Source organism: Nuphar pumila, chromosome 7 (genome assembly GCF_984573655.1).
Source record: "Nuphar pumila chromosome 7, dmNupPumi1.hap1.1, whole genome shotgun sequence".
Lineage (NCBI taxonomy): Eukaryota > Viridiplantae > Streptophyta > Magnoliopsida > Nymphaeales > Nymphaeaceae > Nuphar > Nuphar pumila.
Genome location: NC_143255.1, coordinates 127,703,794 through 127,726,134, shown reverse-complemented (window position 1 = coordinate 127,726,134; position 22,341 = coordinate 127,703,794). Strand labels below are relative to the sequence as shown.

General features: G+C 43.6%; 2 protein-coding genes across 2 annotated transcripts; both read right to left on the bottom strand.

The window, feature by feature from the left end:
• Window positions 1-2,539: 2,539 nt before the first annotated feature.
• Window positions 2,540-15,994, bottom strand: LOC149833445 (uncharacterized; the record flags this gene model as incomplete). The annotated part of the gene is made up of 4 exons (XM_090013436.1): window positions 2,540-2,996; window positions 3,159-3,276; window positions 4,947-5,187; window positions 15,762-15,994. Coding segments are annotated over 4 exons (684 nt in total), but the record flags the coding sequence as incomplete, so codon positions are not given.
• A 3,944-nt stretch (window positions 15,995-19,938) lies between these two features.
• LOC149833444 (heavy metal-associated isoprenylated plant protein 7-like) lies at window positions 19,939-21,853 on the bottom strand. Its single transcript, XM_090015129.1, has 5 exons — window positions 21,777-21,853; window positions 21,520-21,676; window positions 21,235-21,437; window positions 20,599-20,686; window positions 19,939-20,514 (listed from the first exon to the last, which is right to left on the bottom strand). The coding sequence occupies exons 1-5, from the start codon at window positions 21,783-21,785 to the stop codon at window positions 20,147-20,149; spliced, it is 825 nt and encodes a 274-aa protein (XP_089871255.1). The 5' UTR covers window positions 21,786-21,853; the 3' UTR covers window positions 19,939-20,146.
• Window positions 21,854-22,341: the final 488 nt, after the last annotated feature.

Sequence of the window (22,341 nt, the reverse complement as noted above, 5' to 3'; positions counted from 1 at the left end):
ATATAAATAAATAAATAAATATGTATAATATATATTATTATATATAAATATGCATATATTCAACCCGGCCCAGCCCATTTAGTTTCATGGGTCTAATGGGCGGGCCATGGGCTGGAGTTTTCCCAATGGGCCAGCCCGAACTGGGCCTCTGTTCTGGTCCATTAGCCGGCAGGGCCGGGCGGTTGCCCACCCCTACGTTAGGCAATGCAGCCCTAATTACCAAGGGATAACTTAAGACTATCTTTGCAATCTGGGTCCGAGTTCTTTAATTTTAGGTAAAACAAAAATAAGGAGCAGTAGGAGAGAATCTATCATATGCAAATATGATAGAATCTTTATTCTTGTCACATATATATATATATATATATATATATATATATATATATATATGACAATGCTTTCTGTGACAAGATCCTGTCATATGTTGACATGACAGAATCTTGTCATGTGCCCTCTATGTGAAAAATGATGCGTGGCCTCTTTCATATTTAGGTGTGACAGAGCCCTTATCATATGCCATATGATAACATAAAAAATCAGAAAAGAAGTGAGGGCAGATTTAGGTGATGAAACAGGGCCAATGGCCGGAGAGGAGGAGCCAACTCCCCCACTAAGCTGGATGCATGACACGTGTACCATTGTTGGTCCTGTTCACCTTCACAGTTGTGGCATATGGCAAGCATCTCACCCAAATTGGCAGCAGTGTTTGACAGATAATATGCAATATTTGCCTTTTGGGATGCAAATATTCATTTGAACTACAGCATGAAAGACTTTTAATTTGGTCCAATACGGTGTTTGGATGTTGGTTGGTTTGTTTCTATATCCCCATTCTTTTGGATGGCAACCATAGGATTTTAACCCAATATCTAGATCCCTTGGTTAAGATGTAACTTTACTTCTTGTCCATGTAAAGACCAGCCACCAAGATTCCTAGACTACGAAATTGGTCAAGGGGGCACATGTTTCGTGTCCTTTCCTATGAAAGAGACCTTTTTCATAGGAAAGAGGGTCTCTTTCCTAAGGAGGTTGAAACAAACATCTCTATCGAAAAGATATAGTTTCACATAATAAATGCAAAGAAAGCCACCAAGATTCCTAGACTACGAAATTGGTCAAGGGGGTGATTGTTTCGTGCCCTTTCTTATGAAAGAGGCCTTTTCATAAGAAAGAGGGTCTCTTTAATAAGGATCTTGAAACAAACGTCTCTATCTAAATATATAGTGGGGCCACATAATAAATGCAAAGAAAGCATATTTCCTATCAAAATGGGTTCACACCTCTCCCCCCATGGGGAAGCACTTTCCCTTTGTGCATCCCTTTCAAGGGAAAGTGGCTTCCCTTTTGTGGAGGTGTAACAAACATCTCCTAAGAAAATAATTGGTACTTGGTATTCAAGTTTTTATTCATTTTCATCTGCAAGGTACTTTTTTTTTCAATTAAAAAGATAAACATACAATCAAGAAAGAAAAACATTGAGAGAGGAGAGCATATTTCTTACTACTTTTCTTATTTATATGAGAAATATATTCTTAATATATAGTACTGGGGTCCTTTTTATACCCTTGTAATACGATTATGATGAACTTTGGCCTTCTTTCTTTGAACCTCAATATTTTTTTTATGATGAGGGACCCTCGCCGAAAATGAACTGGACTAATTAAGAGGCCCGGCCTCTTGATAGGTAAACCCCAGGTGGGGCCAGGTCACCGACATCCAAGCCCCTTCAGAGTCCACCAGTTAAAGGCACCCGCACACTCGGTAGGAGTCGAACCTGAGATGAAGGGGTCAAAATTAAATACAGATTTCAAGATCAATGAGCTACTATTGAGTATTGACATTCATGGCTTTTCATAAACCCTACATAAATGCTCCATAGTGCACTACCTACATGCATGGTTATCAATATATCCACCACATGCATGAATAACTTACGTGAGCACCACATTGACTTTACATTCACCAACTACTTTGCATGTAACTATGGTTCCCACTATGTACACATTTAGACACAATTATTATATCGATGCTGCCCATACATACTTTTTTCTGACAAAGTTTCCCACCTAAGTAGGTATTATCCATGTGGGGTCACCGACACCCAAGCTTTTGTAGAACCTACCAGTGAAAGTCACCTGCACATCCCATGAGAGTCGAACCTGGGATGAAGCGGTCTGCACCTACTTCACAAGTTTACAACCACTCGAACTATCCAGGAGTAGGGCTGGTAAACGAGCCGAGCTTGGGCTGTTCGGACTCTGCTTGTTAAGGGTACAACCCAGCTCGAGCTCGGCTCATAAGCCCGACAAGCTGAGCTTGTTACGAGCTGAGTTTGGTGAGCCAGTCACAAGCTGGCTTGTTTTCTTTAAAAAAAAGGTTTTATTTTTAAAGTTTGAGAAATATATAAAATATATATAATGTATAAAACACATATAATATATATATATATATATATACATATATAATATCTAAGTATATAATCCATAAGTATATAATATGTCAAAGGAGCCCAACCAAGCTAGACACTGATCAGCAATAAGCTTATAATAGGGAACTATAATTGGAAGAGTGAGACCAACTGGTCTGTAACATATAAGAAATTGATGAAACTAACCATTTAATCTCTCTCTCTCTCTGCGTGTTTAGATTATGGTCATGGTCAGCATTGCCTAACAGGGGCTTATCATTACATTGGTACCACATGGAGAAGCATGCACGCAGAAATGCTAGAATTGCAGGCTAGAATTGGATCCTTACAGAGACCAAAATTGTCTCTGAAAAAAATGAGTGCTTCAATATAGCTTCAGCCTTGCACCAAAAAGTATCACCTAAACCAGCTCATCCAAAATATGTATGTAACACAACAGCAGCTCTAGTACACAAAATTGCAGGACCTAATAGCCCTCAAAGCACAACAGCTGCCTTCACTTGCAAAGCAATTGGAACAGAGAAACAAATCAAGGGCTCATAGTGATCAGCACCAGCACCACACCAACCTGTAGGTAAGCGGAACCAATTAGCACACCCATAATTATGTCACTGAACTGTTCTACATACCAGGGAGAAGCATCGTACTATTGCGTTGAAAAAAAGTAGGAAAAACATCACAGTTTATTTGCTAAACAATACACGATACACAATAGAGCAAACTTGATTACCTCTCCCTTTCATAAATAGGAAAATCGGTGGCTCAGAAATTTGATCCCGAGGGCAATGTGGGAGGAAGAACAGACAATTATCTTCATCTACCATAGCATCTGATCCATGAGCCTGAACCTGTACACGAAGGATAGATGAGTTAAAATATGCAAAGACACAGACATCATGCAGATATCCTATTTTGCAGTATACTATTATAATCTGGACTAGTGTTTACAAGTATGCAACCCAACCAAGTCCTTCAAGGTAGGTCATAAGGCACAGCTTCCTAGTCCAGTAAGCAAATGACTTGGGCCAAACAGCCTCAGATGAGTAACTGATGATTTGCAAACCAAGGAGAGTCACCTGATACCAGAATTCTCACCCTGGGCTACAGGTTAAGCAGAGTCGGAATGCCAACTCTCCAATGTTCAACTACAGGTATATCAATGCAATAAACTACAGGTGTATCAATGCAATAAACTTTAATCATATAAACCTGTTACATATATATACATGAATTAATGACCTTACACAATAAAAAGGATTTCAATGAAAACAGATCCCACACCTTTCAGATTAGTCAACTTAAGATAAACAAAGTCAAAGTAGGCCACTCGTTCAACGTGCAAGACACATCAAAACAAAGCTCTTTAGAGAAGGATTGTTATGCTTTTTTATCTTCTTAAAATTAAGGCTATGATGCTAAATTTCAGACAGCAAAATGTCATAACAGAAGGCATTATATAATGCAACATACTTAGATATCAAGTCGCAATATAGCTTTGTGCACTGTGAAGATTAGTCTCTTAGAAGCTAAGTTAGACCAGTACTTCACTTATTCTGTGTCACTCACAGGGAACGCTCACACTTTGAGGATTTACCAGACATGGTTAGACGACTTCATCAATTATTTCCATCATGATCATAAAGCCTGTACTTAGCCATTAACTGTTTTATTTTTCCATGATTTGTAATTGACATTACTTTATTTCTAGTTCCTAACGAACTTCAATATTGAGTTGATGACTAGCAATTGAACAAGAGGATGTATGTATGTGTGTGTATGTGAACTTGTAACTGTGCCCTACTTTTTATAGAATTCTCATGCCCATTATGTATCCACGACCATGTCCATGTGCATCTTACAATAGCTCTCAAGTAACTTGGAAGAACTCAAGAACATGGAACTTGATTATCAGTAAGTCTGTACCACTATCATAGCCTAAAATCATGGAAGTAAGAGGCAAACATTTATGAAGTTTCAGCTTGCAAGTTAGCCTCTGAAACTTTAAGGATAAATAGGAACTTACACATTCTCAACACATGAAACAAACACTATGTTTTTGCATCAGTGCACATGATATTATATAACCAATTGCTATACATTGTCTTTCTGAGTATGAGTTGCTTTCTGGTAGATGGAAGAACTCTTTTCTTCTGAAGAATCCATTGCCCATTCAGGAAAATTTCTTGCAGTCAATTCACTTCATCAAATTATATAGCAAACTCAGAATGCTCGCATCCATAGAGCCAACAGAGGAAAGCTATATGCGTACAAAGGACAAATGAAAAATAGTTATCCTTTTCCTTTGTATATTTGAAGCGATTATCTAATGTCACAGAATAGCCACCTCTAACAACTGCCGTTAAAGAGAAAACTGTGTGCATAATTGATAGTGCATCTATCAGACACATTAAGCAATCCATCTCCCCTTATAAAATTAAAAATAGTAGAATTGCCATATGGTTGTTTTTATGCTTCTCAAAATTTAATGCAGAATTACGGACAGACCCATAAACTTTACCACAAATATTTCTCTTCCGAACTCAGTAGCAAGAGTTTCAATTGTAATGTCATCCCCAAATGCAGCAGCATGCCCCTCTCTATTCTCATCTACTGACAACAATCCGTCTTTTGTATATTGCAAAGAAATGATATCATACTCATCATCTGCAGAACCTGAGACAGACATATACTTGGCCCAACTTGGACCATCATCAACAACAATGCATCGTTCCTTGTATATGGACTCCGCAGCAGATTCCCTTCACATAAAAAATATATATTATTACACAACCTAAACAAAAGTATCAAAATGAAATGTTATAAATATTAATACTGAATGAACCATGCAATCATGAACGACACATGGACCCCACAAAGAAATCACCATGATGATTTTCTATTGCATGAAAGAAACAGCCACACCAAGCTTTACTTTACCATGTTGGAAAATCAAATAAATAATATAAAATGTCAATACAACAAAAACAAAAGAACAATAAGGATAGTAATGAAAAAAAAAGGATCACCAAAAAACAAGATGTTAATTTTCATTTCACCAAAGGAAGCTGTACACTGTCAGTGTCAGATAAGTAAAGTTAATGAAGCCTTAGTATCACACATAAAATTAAAAATGCTGAATTTTGAAAGCTCACAAATCCTAAACTTGGTTTTGGTTTCCAATAAGCTCAAGAGAAGTCCAAAACGCTTAGACATACACAACAAAAAATATCCTTACACCATTACACGATGAGAAGTCCAAAACTAATGGTGTCTAACAGAAAGCACAAATTTGACTTCAAAATCAATGGCCAGGAACAGAAACCACAAACTCCAAAAGTATAGACATCCTGATATCCTCCAAGGATCCAAAAAGGATAAGATAAGGGACGAACCCAAACTCTAAATTTTTAATAAAGAAAAACTCCAATCTCCCAACAGAAATGCTAGTCTTCAGAACTTACAAATCATGAATGCCTCTTTACAGCATTAAGTTCCACTTCCCTTTGCACTTCAAAGGGTACAAACATCCAAAGTCTTATGGAACTTTAGACTGGCACATCCATTATTTGAACAGAGATCCACAAACTCAACTTGTATATTTGAATTGCTGCTAATTCTGTTCGTGGTTTCCAGCTCTAAGCTCAGTGAGCTTCATCAGTTCATCTATGACATATTTTTTTAGTAATTTAGCAAGTAAATATTTTAAGCTACTCAGGCTTGACTAACACAACCACAAACTCAACTTGTATATTGGAATTGCTGCTAATTCTGGTTGTGGTTTCCACCTCTAAGCTCAGTGAGCATCATCAGTTCATCATTGACATGTTTTTTAGTAATTTAGCAAGTAAATTGTATCGCCCCAAAATCCCTAACTTGTAATTTTTTAGGAAAAGTTTAAAAGCTTTGCAATCAATCCTTTTTCAGAGTTTAAAATAGCAATTCGGCGAAAAAACAGTGTTTGAAATAACAAGTCAACGGACCTTGGGCACATTACAGGCAAACCTTCCTTTACGCAATAGATTTATATCTCCATATAAGCATTGAAACCACGTAGATTTAAAACAAGGTCTTTGATAATTTAAATTTTATACAAAAGAAGAAGTTTCAAAAGAAACCCTTATGCAAAAATGCAAAACGTGCTTAGGAACGAAACGTCAGAGAAAGTATGGGATCTTGATATCATCACGTCATCGCGTCATTGCCTGTCGTACCAACCTAATCATCACCTGTATCCCATAAAATAAATCAGACTTATAAAAATCTGGTAAGTGCATAGATATCAAAATTCAGAACAAGACTAATATATACGTTCCTTTCGTGATGTGAAATTCAAAGTAAGCAAAATGAGCATGATTGATGCAACTCACGTTGAAGGAGGAGAGAAAATAATGGCCCACCGTGAATCGGTGGGACTGACTTCTTTATTAACTCAGAAATGTTTCAATAATCAATAAAAGAAATGCAATAAACAGGGAAGAATGCAATGGAAAAACAGGAAATAAGTAAAGAAGGGAAAACTGCAGCAAAGAAAAGTCGGCTGGGCTTCTTTTTTAATCTTCAATGCTCTTCACGCAACCCTAGACAGCCTTTTAAAGACTGTTTACTGGACCGGGTCGTGGATCCAGGTTTGGATCCGACCCACGATTCGGTTCAGTCTCCCTTTGCAGCTGGTTCTGGAGCGTGCGAGCTCCACCACGCCTGACGTAGGTGCGCAGGGGTACCTCCCTGCGTCGTGGCTCCGTCCCTGCAGGTGAGTTATCTCCACGGGGTCTTGCATCTGCCCTGTGTGGTGGATCGAGTGGCACGCTGGGCCCAATCGGGTCTTGCCCTGCATCATTCTCCCCTGGTTGGGAAGAAGTCGGCTCTGTCGACTTGTTGTCGCCACGGTAAGCATATAGATCAGCCACGTTAAAAATAGGGGAAATATGCCAATCATCGAGCAGCTCAAGGAGGTAAGCATTTGAACCTAACCGCTGGAGGATCCTAAAGGGGCCATACTTCTTAGGACTTAATTTGCTATAGGTACCGACAGGAAAACGCTCTGGACGCAGGTACACCCAGACAAGTTGATCAACCTCGAAATGGACATCACGACGACCCTGATCTACGAAAGCTTTGTAGGTCTCGTAGCTTTCAACAAGTTTGGCCCGGACTTGTCTGTGAATGTCACGCATATATTCAACGGCATCAAAGGCATCCGGAGCTGGAGCTGAGAGATCTGACACAGGGGCGAGGTCAACGACATGGGTGGGAGAACGACCATACACTACTTGGAACGGGGATTTACCAGTGGACCGGTTAATGGAGTTGTTATAGGCGAACTCGGCTTGAGGCAGAACGAGATCCCAAGTTTTGACATTTTCACCCACTAAGCTCCGTAATAAATTTCCTAAGGTGCGGTTCACGACTTCGGTTTGACCATCAGTCTGGGGGTGATACGCGCTACTGAACTGGAGCTTAGTTTTCAACAGGGCCCATAACGACTTCCAAAAATGGCTCATAAAACGCGTATCGCGAACGAAAGTGATTGTGTGAGGTAGACCGTGGAAACGGGTAACATCTTTGAAATAATATGAAGCGACTAAAGAGGCATCGGTGGTGCGCTTGCACGGGATAAAGATAGCCATTTTGGAGAACCGGTCAACAACGACTAAAATTGAATCAAAACGACGTGGTGTACGGGGAAGGCCCACAATAAAATCCATGGACACATGCTCCCACGGTCGCTCAGGAATGGGTAACGGGGTGTACAGACCACTATTCTGACGATGACCCTTGGACACTTGACACACATGACAGCCTTTGATAAACTTGGCAACATCTTTGCGCATTTTGGGCCAAAAGTATCGTTCATCTAAGAGAGCGAACGTCTTATCATGCCCGAAATGCCCTGCTAACCCACCTTCATGTAATTCAGAAATCAACTGAAGCCTGAGAGAGAAATTGAGTACACATAATTGGTTGCCACGGAAGAGATAACCATTATGAATACAAAAAACGGGGGTCAAGGTTACGAGCGAAAGAGGTGCATCCTTCCTAGACTTTGTGAAAATCAGGGTCCGTAGAGTATAACTCTTTGCATTGTTCAAAACCTATGACCTGCACCGACATAGTCATCAACAGGCTGTTCTTCCTACTAAGAGCGTCAGCCACCTTGTTCAGGGTACCCGATTGATGCCGAAGCGAAAAGGTGTACTCTTGCAAGAAGCTGACCCACTTGGCATGACGGACACTCAACTTTTTCTGACTATTCAGGTACTTCAATGCCTCATGATCCGTGTACAAGACAAATTCCTTGTAAATGAGATAATGCCTCCAATAACGAAGGGCTTGTACAACGGCATAAAACTCAACATCGTAAGTGGAGTATTGGCACCTGGCCTGAGTCAGCTTTTCGCTAAAGAAGGCGACAGGCCTACGATTCTGACTCAAGACGGCGCCAATCCCCACTTTAGAGGCATCACATTCAACCTCAAAGACTGCACTAAAATCGGGGAGGGCTAAGACAGGGGCACTGGTCATTTTGTCCTTGATGATCGTAAAGGCTTTGCTCGCCGCTGGCGTCCAATGAAAGCTAGTATCTTTTAGGCACTCTGTGATGGGGGCCATAAGGGTACTAAAATTTCTCACGAAACGTCGGTAAAAGGTGGCTAACCCGTGGAAACTACGGATCTCTCCTATAGTCTTTGGGGTAGGCCAATCGACAATCGCTCGGACTTTAGCGGGGTCGGCCTTGACGCCATCAGAAGACACAATAAACCCTAAGAACATGACACTGGATGTCATAAACTCACACTTCTTGGCATTGGCATACAATTTTTCCTTTCTCAAAATATATAAGACTTGACGCAGGTGACTCAAATGATCCGACAATGAAGAACTATAGACCAAGATGTCGTCAAAGTAGACAACAACAAACTTCCCAAGACACGGACGCAAAACTTGGGTCATCATGTTCATGAAGGTACTGGGGGCATTAGACAACCCAAACGGCATAACTAACCACTCGTACAATCCATCACGTGTCTTAAATGCTGTTTTCCACTCGTCTTCCTCGCGTATCCGAATCTGATGATATCCGCTTTTTAAATCAATTTTAGAGAAAATGGAGGCACCGGATAACATATCAAACATATCATCTAGACGAGGAATGGGAAAACGGTACTTGACGGTAATGCGATTGATCGCACGACTATCGACACACATGCGCATGGACCCATCTTTCTTGGGAGTGAGTAAGGCAGGCACGGCACAAGGACTAACACTCTCACGAATGAAACCCTTTTTCAGTAATTCCTGAACCTGTCTTAACAACTCCGCGTGTTCGGAGGGGTTCATGCGATAAGCTGGAAGGTTGGGTAAACTCGACCCGGGTACAAAATCAATGGCATGCTGAACCACCCTTGTCGAAGGTAATCCATCAGGAAGGTCATCCGGCATAACATCGCGGAATTCCTCGAGAAGAGGGGCAACATCCGCGGGAATGGACACTGGTGAACTCGTTACTGGCTTAGCCACCAGGGCATAACAATAGCCATCTTCCTGGCAGTGGTCCAGGAAAAGCCGGTACGAGAGGCCTGCGAGTCGGGGGACTCGCTCGGGTTTGTCAACTGTGGGGAAACCCGTCTCCCGGATTGGTAGAAGGACGATCTTATGGCCATTAAAGATAAAAGAGTAAGTGTTCTTGCGGCCATCGTGAGTGGTCTGGCGATCAAACTGCCAGGGACGTCCCAAAAGAATGTGACACGCATGCATAGGGGCCACATCACACCACACCTCATCGTGGTAGTGTTCCCCCATGGAAAACCGGACTAGGCAACGCTGAGTGATGGGAACCTCATTTCCTTTCTTGAACCAGGCCATCTTATAGGGTTGGGATAACGTTTCGGTGTTGAGTTTCAAGGTAGACACCACACTCTCAGATACCATGTTCTCACATGCTCCGGTGTCAATGATGACATCACACGCGTGACCTTCACAGTTGCATCGAGTCCTAAAAATGTTGTTCCTTAGCCATTTCGATGGGGTCAATTCTCGGGGTGTGGTCAACACATGACGGATGGACAACAAACTTTCGACGTTGCCGTCGAACTCTATAACTCCCCGCTCATCATCAACCTCAACTAATGAATTGTCCTCACTATCACTCTCACTTGCGGACTCGACAATCCCTTCAACTAGATGAGTGTTCTTGCTCACGGTCGGACACTTGGACGCAACATGTCCTAACTCTTGACACCTAAAGCAACGAAGGGTTGACTCAGTAGGTTTGGTTTTGGACCGGGTGTGGAAAGCTGGACCTGACTGGTCAGATTTGCTAAGGTCGGTCCTAGGTTTTGAGTCACTAGGGGAGCTTGCTCCCCTGGTTGGGAAACTCGGCTTGGGTCGGTTGGAGGGCTCACTACGGGTCGTCCGATATTCCTGCCTCCGCTTCAGCTTATCCTCGATGTTCATGGCATAACTGCTGGCTTGATCTAATGTTTCGACTGTGACACAACTAAAATCATCAGAGATAGCAGGGCGGAGACCCGAAATGTACCTCGTGACCTGCTGACGAGTTGTTTCCTCGATCTGCACACGCAGGGAAAGACGATGGAACTCCGCGGTGTACTCTGCTACAGTTCGGGAACCTTGGCGCAGGGTCAGGTATTCCTTGTAGGCTCGCTCGGCGTGATCCGAAGGCACGAACTTTGACTGCATCAGTCTTTGCATTTCCTCCCACGACTGTACGCGTTCTAATCCCTGCCGCTCCCTTGATCGTTGTAGCTCCACCCACCATGTCTGTGCTAGGCCTCTCAATTGTGTAGAAGCTAACGAAACACGACGATGTTCAGCAACTGTGTGATAATCGAAGAAAAACTGCACTGCATAAGACCAGTCGAAAAACTGTTCTGCGTCGAATCGCCCCGCAAACTCCGGAAGATCCAATTTCACGCCATAGGTGGAAGAATGGTCTGGTGGTCTCTGTTGTCGCGGCTCCACTATCCCTGCAGGATGCTCGTTCCAGAAAATGTCGTCGTCCCAAACTGCTTCATTGCCCATATGGTGGTATTGTGCGCCGGGATGCTGGTGCTGTCGAACTCTCTCGATGGGGGGTCGGCGGTCGGGGCGCGCTGGTTCCTGCTGACATTGCCTCGGTCGGGTTTGCCCGTGGGTGGGCACCATCTGTGGCCGGTATGGTGGTACTGGAATGACGGGAAGTCCAAGGTTCGGGGAAGGGTTCGGTTGAGGTTCTGGTGTCGGACGGGTAGGATTGGTATAATATGGTTGTGGGTTAGGAGTCTGGTATGGGGCCGGATATTGGGTTGGGTTTTGGGTCAGGTTTGGGTAAGTAGGTTGGTTTGGGTTTAGGTATGGGTATGGGTATGGGTATGGGTATGGGTATGGGTATGGGGTTTGGTGGGTATATGGATGGGTTGACTCGCCCGATGGGATGTGAATCGGGCCCACTCCTACACTACTCGTCGGACCCAGATATGAGTGGGTTGGATCGAGGTTCGAGTTGTGGGGATAAGACGCTTGGTTTGAACTCGATCCCCGATCCATAGCATTATGGGTCTGGTTTTGACCCGGCTCAAATCCAAACTGGAGCTCCGTCCGAGTCCGATATGGGTTAGGGTCGGTCTGGGGTATCTGTTGAGGGTCGGGATTAGTGGGTTGGTTCTGGCTCGGGACTGCCCGCGAACCGGAACCAACTAGGTAGGCTGGGTAAGGGGTGTCTAGACCCAAACCCGTTCCCTGAGACCCAATGGTTGGTCCCAGTGACACAGGCCTGGGTCCTGTTGCATTACCAACTGGATTGGGTCTTCTTGGATCTGGATCCATCAACAAAGGTTCGCCCATTCCAGCTCTTAGGGACGCGGCTACGGAGCCTCCCCGTGTGGGATCGGGGAAGGAGTGCTCATCTCTCCCAAACTGGACTGATAGGACCGGGCCAGCAGCAGGGTCCAGCGTGATGCTGGGCCCCTGCCGACTCAGCTCACCCTGCGACACAGCCCGAGCGAGTCCCTGCCACGATCCTGGGCCCGCAGGTTCGGGCCGACCCTCAGCACACCTGCTGTTGCGCCTGGCCATGCACCCTGGCCTGCAGGTGGACCCAGTGTACTGCTGGGCCCCTGCAGGCTCGGGTCCACCTGTGAAACAGGCGCAGGCAGCCTTTGTCGGGAGTGGGGTGCTCTTACCAGGGCATCATTGTTTGGCGGGATCCCCTGGTGCTGTCGCGAGGTGTCTGGACCCTTCGTGGATGCTGAAACAGGCGCGGTCACTCGCTGCAGAGGCATCGACTGGTGTGATTCAGCCCCTTGGATGTTCAGATTTGCAAACACGCCCTCATCGACGTTAGCACCTGGTATTGCGCACGTTCCCTTGCGCGCCTCAAACACTGTCAACCGATCGTCCATCCCATCCAGCCTCTTCGATAGGCATGCCACATCTCGGGTCACGTGGATCCAGGTTTGGATCTGACCCACGATCCGGTTCAGTCTCCCTTTGCAGCTGGTTCTGGGGCGTGCGAGCTCCACCACGCCTGACGTAGGTGCGCAGGGGTACCTCCTTGCGTCGTGGCTCCGTCCCTGCAGGTGAGTTATCTCCACGGGGTCTTGCATCTGCCCTGTGTGGTGGATCGAGTGGCACGCTGGGCCCAATCGGGTCCTGCCCTGCATCAATGATAATCTTGTTTCAATAATTATCTGTCCTAAGAGTACGCACAGGAAAAACGTAGAAACAACTGAGACTGCCCAGGAATTTGTTATTCCATGTATTTTAATACCCCGGACAACTAACTGAGTCTGCAACTAAAGGGGCGGTCAATGACCGAGAGAGAATTCTCCAGAGGCCACTTGTTCAAGGACATGCACCCATACTTCTGCATAAGTCATTGGGACCTACTACATAGGATAATTTTTGGTACCCCCTAATTCTGATGACCGAGGACACAGCGTCATTGCTGCTTGAGGAGCGTAGTTGTTAACAACCTATCCATCGGAGTCTGTGTACCATCAGATCCTCTCTCTTGACGGAACCAAAGAGATGAATGAGTATGTGAGGTTCTATTTTAACTGACGACCCATTTTACATGCTCTAGTCTTTCAAATCAAATCGAGCATCTTGCTTGTGAAGGCGATCATCACCATTTATGTGATTTTTCTTTAATCATCGTGCATTTTCATACTATGAGGTTACCATAAACCTCTCATCCAATCATCGTAGTACTAACATGTCGTGCATGTATGATAGTACCACTATGATGAGAGGAATATCGGTTTTTCAGAAAGAAACCCCAACGTCATTTAGAAATTTTAAAGTCTTGTGCTTTAGGCCGAGAATATCCGAATCATTTCAGATACCAAAACGAAGGACCCAACGTACGTACCACTTAGGGTTACGTAGTCGAAGCCTTTCCGTTATGCAAGTTTGAGGGAAAGACTCGATTGCGAATACGCAAACGCTAAATGTTTGTTTTGCTTTTCGAGACAACGAATAATATGAGCTTCAAAATCTCATATGTGAAAACTTTTTAAAAATAGAGACTTGGCAAGGATGCACAAATATGCGTCTTTAAATGTATGCATAATCTGAAGTAGACAGGAGTACGTGTACCTTATAAAGTCATATATATATATATAGAGAGAGAGAGATAATACATATATAGTAAAGTGTAAGCATGTGCACATTGCAGTGCAGCGGCAAAGTAAATGACATAAAGCAAGGCCCGATGTGCGAAACTACACATTGAGCTAAATAAATTGCGTAAGCGACGCATGATGTACGGAATCGTATATCGGTTAAATAAATTGCATAAGCACTGCACGATATACGAAATCGCATCGGCTAAATAAATTGTGTAAGCAATGCACGATGTACAAAACCATACATCGACTAAATAAATTACGTAAGCAATGCATGGCGTACGAAACAGTACATCGGTTAAATAAATTGCATAAGCAATGCACGATGTATGAAACCATACATCGGCTAAATAAATTGCGCAAGCAGTGTACGATTTACGAAACCACACATCGGCTAAATAAATTATGTAATCAGTAGCTTGTGCATATAACAGCGCAGCGATAAAGTAAATGACATAATTTTAAATGGATAAGAATATGCAAAATTGCATCATTGAGTTAAAAGCATATATATATATACGTATAAATTAGAAGTATTCTATCATTTGTCCTCATATACAACTTTCCCCTACCTCAGAGATGGTCAGACTCATTGACGATTCCGAGCGTAAGTTTTTTAAGACAATATGCTTGTTTTTCTGGCTAATGAAGTTTCCCAATTTATCTTAAATATCTAGTTGTTTTCAATGTACTACTGAATATATGCTGCCAGCAAAAAGCCTCTAGCTTGATATCTACCTCCCTTACTAAATAGGTATGTACAAATATCACTTTTTTTCTTATTTTTTTGTTGTTTTTCATGAAACTAGCCTTATAGATGTGATCTACATGTTTTGTTTATTGGGAATCACTAGTGGAGCATCCAATTAAGACACGTGGGCCAGAATTTATCAGTCTAGAAAATTCAACAGCCTACTATGTGATATTTTGACAACTAAAATCATAATTTTAGGTTGAAAAAACACAATCAAAATGCCAATTCCTAGCATTTGGACCATGTTGAATACATCTATGAGCTCCGATTGGATCAAAACAACCTGTGCTGTGGTGATCTAGAGGCATTTGTAACTACAAACGTTTGTAAAAAATACTATCTCCAACCCTCAATACCCCCCCCCCCCCCCACACACACACACTGCAGTTTTTTCGCAAGAAATCTCAAGCTAGCCATCTTGCAAGATGTCTTCTTCTACTTAATACCAAACAAGTTGTTTTTTGTTAGATAGAAATGGTAACTCCAGCAATTTCTTTGTTCTCACAATTTTCAAATTCCAGGAATTAGTAGCTTCAAAATCTGACATATATTAGATAAAACTAGGAAAAAAGGACATAATCATTACAACGGAAACCATGAACTTCAGAAAGCCATAAACCCTAATTTCAGAACGAGAATCCCTAATTTCCCAAGAGATAGAAACCCTAATTCTCAGAAACCACAAAACCCTAACCCCCAAATTATCAAGAACTTAAGAAGTACCAGAAACCATAACAACCGAAACAGCGGCACTAAATCTTTGATAAATACAAACACCCAATTTCTGGATGAGATGCATGATTCAGAAGCCCTAAATTCTAACCACAAACCTAATCACGAATTAGTAAGCAAACCGGAACAGAAACCCCAGCGGAATCAAGTGCGCAATCGAAAACGAGCAAAGAGGAATCAGGAGAAAACTAAAGAAGCGAAGGAGAGACGAGAGGCGCACCTCTCCAACCCCAGATCGATGAGCTCGGTGATGGCGGCGTCGAGCTCCTCCCGATCCCCCTTCCTCGCGAGGAGCTTCACCTCCTGGACGACGTGCACCCCCCACCCGCCACGCAGGTCCGTCGAGTAGAGGTGCCGGACCGCCTCGTCGACGCCCGCCCTCGCGATTGCGCGCGTGCGCGAAGAGGGGGCGGCTTTGGCCGTTAGAGCAACGGATATAAGGGCGGAAGCAGGACGTTATTTTGGTGGAAGAATTTTTTTTTTAAGTTTAACAAAACATTTTATGGGAAAACCTCAATAGACGAGGTGTAAGTGCCTGAGTGGTTATGGGGCATGACTAGAATTCATGTGAGCTCCACTCACGCAGGTTCGTATCCTGCCGTCCTCGGGTTTACATAGTTTTTAAATTTCCTTTTTTTTCTATATATATTTAGTTAGTTGCATCGGTGAGTTTTGCTAGTGAATGCTTAGTGGGGCTTTTGTTTTTTATTTTTGAAAGGCAAGCTGGGGTTAGGTGGACCCTACCAGAAAAACAGAGGCCTCATGTCCTTCCGCATGACACAGCACCCCACTTACCACATGGGATACCACCTCGATGTCCCTTATGTAAATACCGCCTGATGGTGGGGCTTTTATTTTTACTCTTTTGTCTCTTGCTTTTATTGGATGACTAAAAGGGTTATGGGTATGAAGGTTGGCTCTTGAGATGCACACTAGCTGAGTTTGAGCTGAGCTTGGGCTGTTCTAACTCAGTTCGACTCAAAATCACTTTGTTCAAGCTCGGAGTTAAGCTTAGAAGGCATTGTCTGAACTTGGTTTGGTTCTAAGCCAAGCTTAAATAAGATTTATAAAAAAAAAATTAAAGAGAAGGGATTTCATCCCCAACCTCCTTAACGTTACCCTACCATTAAACCAAAACATGTCTTTTGATTATTATTATTATTGAAATATATATATATATATACTAAAAGTTCTCAACGAAAAAATGCACCAATTGCAAGATTCAAACCCAACATGTTCTTAATAAAGACTAATGACCTACCCATTACAATAACAACACACTTCTAAAGATTTTTGCAAAGATATTATATATGTGGGGTTTGCAATTAACTGAGTTTTATCTGGCTCGATAGGTCGTTCAAGCTCGCCGAAGCTCGCCTCAATAGTTCGTCCGAGCTTCATACACCAGTTCAAGCTCAGCTCATTTTCGAAGGAAACAAGGCTGAATCGAGCTTTAACCGAACCGAGCCTGAGTCAGCTAGGTTCGGTAGGAATCACTAGTTGGCCCTAGTATTTATCGATGTGGAGTTCAACCAACCTGATAAAAAATGTAATAAATCTCATAAACAATAACGAAAGACGGCTTGTGTCCATGAGGGTGCTCGGATTTATCTGGTAGGAGCTACTTGCGACCTGCGAACATCACAACAAGTTGCCAGGAGTCACAGCCCATTTATTAGCATTATGAGCTCCCTAACGGCTAAATCAAAGTTAGCTGTACTTTCTGTGGGTCCCTAACGGATAACTTAAAAAACCCACCCTTCTGTGGGTCCCACTTATAGTGAGAGGTGGGTTTTGTGGTTGTAAACGATGGGTGAGATTAGGCTCACCCAGCCATAAGAATAAGAATGTGTTTGGCATGTTCCATTTGCTAGGAACAGTCCTTTATAGTGCATTTGGTCTCTCTCTTTGGGCTTAGTTCAAGTAGCTACATTTTGCCCAACCCACACTAAGGGGTGACAACCGGTCTGGCTTGACCCAGTCTGGCCGGTACCAAAGCTTATAAGGTCAAGTTTTTTTTTAGACAGAGAAAGTTGGGGTTAGTCCTACCCCTACCAGTTACACAACTATGCCATTGGGATTCGAACTTTCAACGTCCCAACTCAAAGTGACCTGCATTAACTTCTCCAATTTGTATATGGAGCCAAGTACGGTTTGCCGATAAAGAAGAAAGTCTAATCAAGAATTCAGGTTAGACCCAAAGGGTTCAATTTGTATATGGAGCCAAGTATGGTTTTATAAAATTTTATTCCAAATCTAGTGCAAACCAAGTTCCCATTAAGGCCCAGAATTTCCATGTTTTATGTAATCCTTATATGATCCGAGCGTGGTTCATTCTTGTGGTAGGTCCGACCAGACGTGGCTCTGTATTGGGTACCAGCACCTCAAAGTTGAGATGGGTCTGGACTCATCTGGTCCAGTGAAGGTCCAACCCATTGAAACCTCCATCCACAGGTGAAAAGCAAGTCAATTTCAACACGATCCCAGTTTGATGTCAAGTCCAAATTAGTCGTTCTTCCCTTACTCGGGGTCCATCCACACAGATCCAATCCATGACCCATCAGAATCCAACCCACTTCATACCCCCTCGCTGCATTTCTGCAGATGCATCCAACCCCAAACACAACCTGAATCATTAAAACCCCTTGACAGCCACGTACACTTACTTATAAAACCTACAACCTTTCACCATCAAATTATCAATACAAGTGCTGCATCACGTGACCCTCATTATTTCCTCCTGATATAGTCCACGATGCAGTCACTGCCTGTATGACTTTCTATGCAGTACGGCTCCACAAAAAACCCTGTTGCAAAATTTAGTTGGGAGACCAGGGTCTGAATCCCCACAGTAGAGATCCGAATCACAGCCCGGGTAGATCCAATGAGCTATCATGTTCCACCTGCCAAGCCAGAGCAGTACAAGTAGGGCGGAACAACAAACTGGGCTACCTCGAGCTTGGCTCAAACTTGACTCGTTTAAACCCAACTCGCAATCGTCGGAGTAAGTAAATGAGCCCAGGTTGATCAGGCATTCAAGCTTGATTAAGCTCGACTAGTGTCATGGCAACTATTTTAGGGTAAGTAATATTTTGGTGCTTTTAGCTAAGTGGGTAAGTTGTGTACCGTGTGAGGTCTTGGGTACATTCTCGCCCTCTATGCAATTGTTTTTTTTTTTTTAATATAAGTTAATGCAGCTCTAACCAAGTTTGTACACAACTTTTCAAGCTTGGTTCGAGCACCGCTCGTGTGCATCCCTAAGTATAAGGACGAGAGGAGATCCGGGAAGGCTATGTGACACAGCCAATCACATGATACATTAAATGCTGCCATGTGATTGGCTGTGTCACATGCCCAGGGCACTTAAGTGCTGCCTGGATCCACTTTTATACCAAATAAGAAACTTGAAATTTTTGCTTAGATTCAGCTTATAAAATTTCAAAAGTATTGGTGACGTTTGTGAGTATGGTTCTGCGCATGTGGCGTTCAATCAGTCACAGACCCACCCAGTTAAAACAGCACCCCAAATTCCAACGCATCCGGAATAACCTGGGTCCGGTGCAGGTTCGAGTTGTCCGACCCGTCACCATGGCCACCGTGTATAGTAAAAGCATGCAGACCAAGAAGCAAAAAGTATTAAAGAAACAAGCAGCAGCGAGCCCACAAGGGTCCAAGTCCCAAGTCCCAAGTCCCCAACTCCAAATTTTGAAGGGTCCCGCAGGATTCGGTCTCCGTGTGAAGCACGATACAACCGTCTACGGTTTTCGAGAGAAACCAACGGCGATTCTCTCTCTCTCTGTTGCATAGCCGCTAGGAAGCCCCACCTGAAGGCGTTCCGTGGATCGAGGTGAGGCCGCCTGAGTTTGCGAGCAAATAACCGTAACAGCCCACACCAAACCACACGAGAAAGAAAAAGCCGTTGCAATGGCTTGTGTGTATGTGTAAAAGAATCGGTTGACTAAGCTCTGGATGCTTTGACTCGGATCACATGGTCAAGGCCCAGTCACATTTTTCACCCAAAGTCAGGTAATATATAAAGAATTCCAGAGCCATCACAATTCCCCCCATTGAAAAAGGAATCGCGCCAAACTAATCCCTTTAATTCCCTATTGTGAATTTGCATGATTCCACACGAAAATGAGTCCTTTTGATTGTTCAAATAGAACTGTGTAAAATAGATCTGTGTCTCTGGTGGGATGAAGAGGTGACTTGGACAAGTCAAATTTTTGTTGTGTCAGGTGTTCTGCATTTTGTTCTTTTTATTTAATTTTCTTAGTTCTGGTGTTCCGGACAACCCCTCAAATGCAAGTCCCGAAATGGTTGTCCCACTAACTCCGGAGAAGATGCATACACAACTCCCTCGTACGCACGTACCGTACACTCTACAACAAAGCGAGTCCCGAAACGGTTCGCCGTTCCAAATTTTGTTTCAACAAAGACACTAGTCCCCAAGCACTACACCACGGACTCTCTCGTACAGACGTAACTACTGTATACACCATTAATTAGTAGCTCGAGTCTTAACCAGAAATCTACGGTCACCTCCGTAGACTTGTACAGAGAGAGAGAGAGAGAGAAAACAAAGAGACTGTAGAGAGAGAGGTGTCACATGATGGAGCAGGCGTTAGGGTTCTCGTCGCTAAAGAATTGAGGATGGATGTACTCGATGGCGTACTTGGGAAGCGTCGGAGCCTCGCTCTTCTTGGCCTCCGCCTTCGTCTCCGCCCCTCCTCCTTCCTCGCCTTCCTTCTTCTCAGCCTTCTTCTCCCCCTTGTTGTCGTCCTTCCCTCCTCCCTTGCCCTTCTTATCCTTCTCCTCCTTCCCCTTCTCCGCCTTCTTCTCCACCTCCTGCTTCACGATCGCCGCGTGCTTTCCCGTCCTCCGGTGGACGTAATCCACGAGGCTCGCCGGGTCGAACGCTCCCCTCACAGTCACCTGCTTGCTCTTCAGGTCCGGCGCTGCCGACTCCACGCCTGATCGGACGGTTGAGATCGGTTAGGACATGGGATAGACGGCTGGAAACAGATGGATCGGAGCGGGGGACAGGTCTTGCTTACCTTTCATCTTCTCGATGATCCGCCGGATCTCCTGGGAGCAATTCTCGCAGTGCATGTGGACGTTCAGGACGGCGACTATCACGGCAGGCTGCACGCCGGGAAATCAGAAGTTTTTTTAAATTCAGTGTTTGGAAGAACCGAGAAAATCATATAATGAGACGTTAAGTAAATGACGAGAAGTATCAGTTACAAAGAAAAAAGAGAGAAAATGTAAGCAAATGACGAGAACAAGCAAGATTCAAGATCTTTTGAAATCTAAAAGCAGCTTTCTTGATCAGAAAACTGAGGAAATGAAATATGTGTCAAGTTTTGAAAGAATTAACATGCTTTTACCGCAAGAAAACGGAAGAAACGATAAGAAGTAGCACAGTCTACGAAGATATTCTCATCGAGATTGCGAGATTTCCCTTTCCCGAATTCCAGATTTTCTCTGCCCCAAGGAACAAGAACAAAACGAAAAGAAACTGAAAAACCGAGTTAGGTTTTTTCTTTTTCAAGGAAAAGCGGGTTTAAACCTCAGAGCTCGACCAAAAATTCAGGGTTTTGATAGAAAACCGGAAAGGATAAAAACGAGAACGAACTGAAAAGGAAGAAAAACACGATAAGCTCAAATTCGAGGTTTTTCTTAGACCAGACCTCTTCCTTCTTCTCCTCTTGCTTCACGGCCTTCTTCTCCTCTGCCTTCTTCGCCTCCTCCAGGCTTTTAGGCGACGGAGAGATGAGTTCGACCTTCCGTCCGCTCTTCCTCTGAATTCTCTCGCAGATCTTCAGCGGATCGGCCGCTTTCCCCTTCACGACGACTCTGTGCGAATTCGTATCCACCTGAATCTCTTCAACGCCTGTAGCAAAACCACCGGATCCGGCGTCAATCGACCGGAAAACCCAAAAAAATCGCATTTTTTTCTCACACCAGATACTAACCTTCGAACCCTCTGAGCGAACGCTTCACCTTCCTGGCGCATCCCTCGCAATGCATATCCACCTTGAGAACAATCTCGTTGCTCGCTGCTCCCTTCTTCTCCTTCTTCTTCTCCTCCTTCTTCTCCTCCTTCTCCGCATTCTCCTCTTTCTTCTCTTCCTGAGGCCACAAAGCAAACACAGATAGAGAGAGAAAGACTTCATCTTCAGAGAAACAAAAGCAAGCAGATGAATCAATCAAGGTGAGACTCTACACTTACCTCTCCCATTCTTCTTCTCCTCGTGTAGTGATGGGTTTTTCGAGCGAGTTGCAGAGAGCGAGTTGGGAGCTTGTGGGGTGAGTACAACCGGACTCGGCGTCACATGTGTGAAGAATATCGGCAACCGTATTTGAGATCCGCCCTTTACCCTCCAGGTGCGCCCTATTGTCCATATCTGCATCGCATCGTGCGCCGCATGTCATTCCTAACCGTCCGATTAATCCTCTCGCTACTAGCGTCATCATATTCGTATAATTATCCTCTTTACTTAATCCCATTAATGTCTATGATTATATGAATAACATGCGGCTTTTAACGCTTTTTTTTGGGTAATTTCCTGACAGAGACCGATTTTTTCATGAAATTCCATATCATGCGCCACCTTTTATGAAATTACTAACATGGACCTATATTTTTCTGATAATAGACCTATTAATTCAATTAAAAATAAATAAAGGGTCTTATTGGACCCAAATTTTACCAAACTCAACTCTAATACTTATCCGGTTCTAACGTGGATATGAACAAGCCCAAATGTATACATTAACTTTGTAGTCCAATTTTG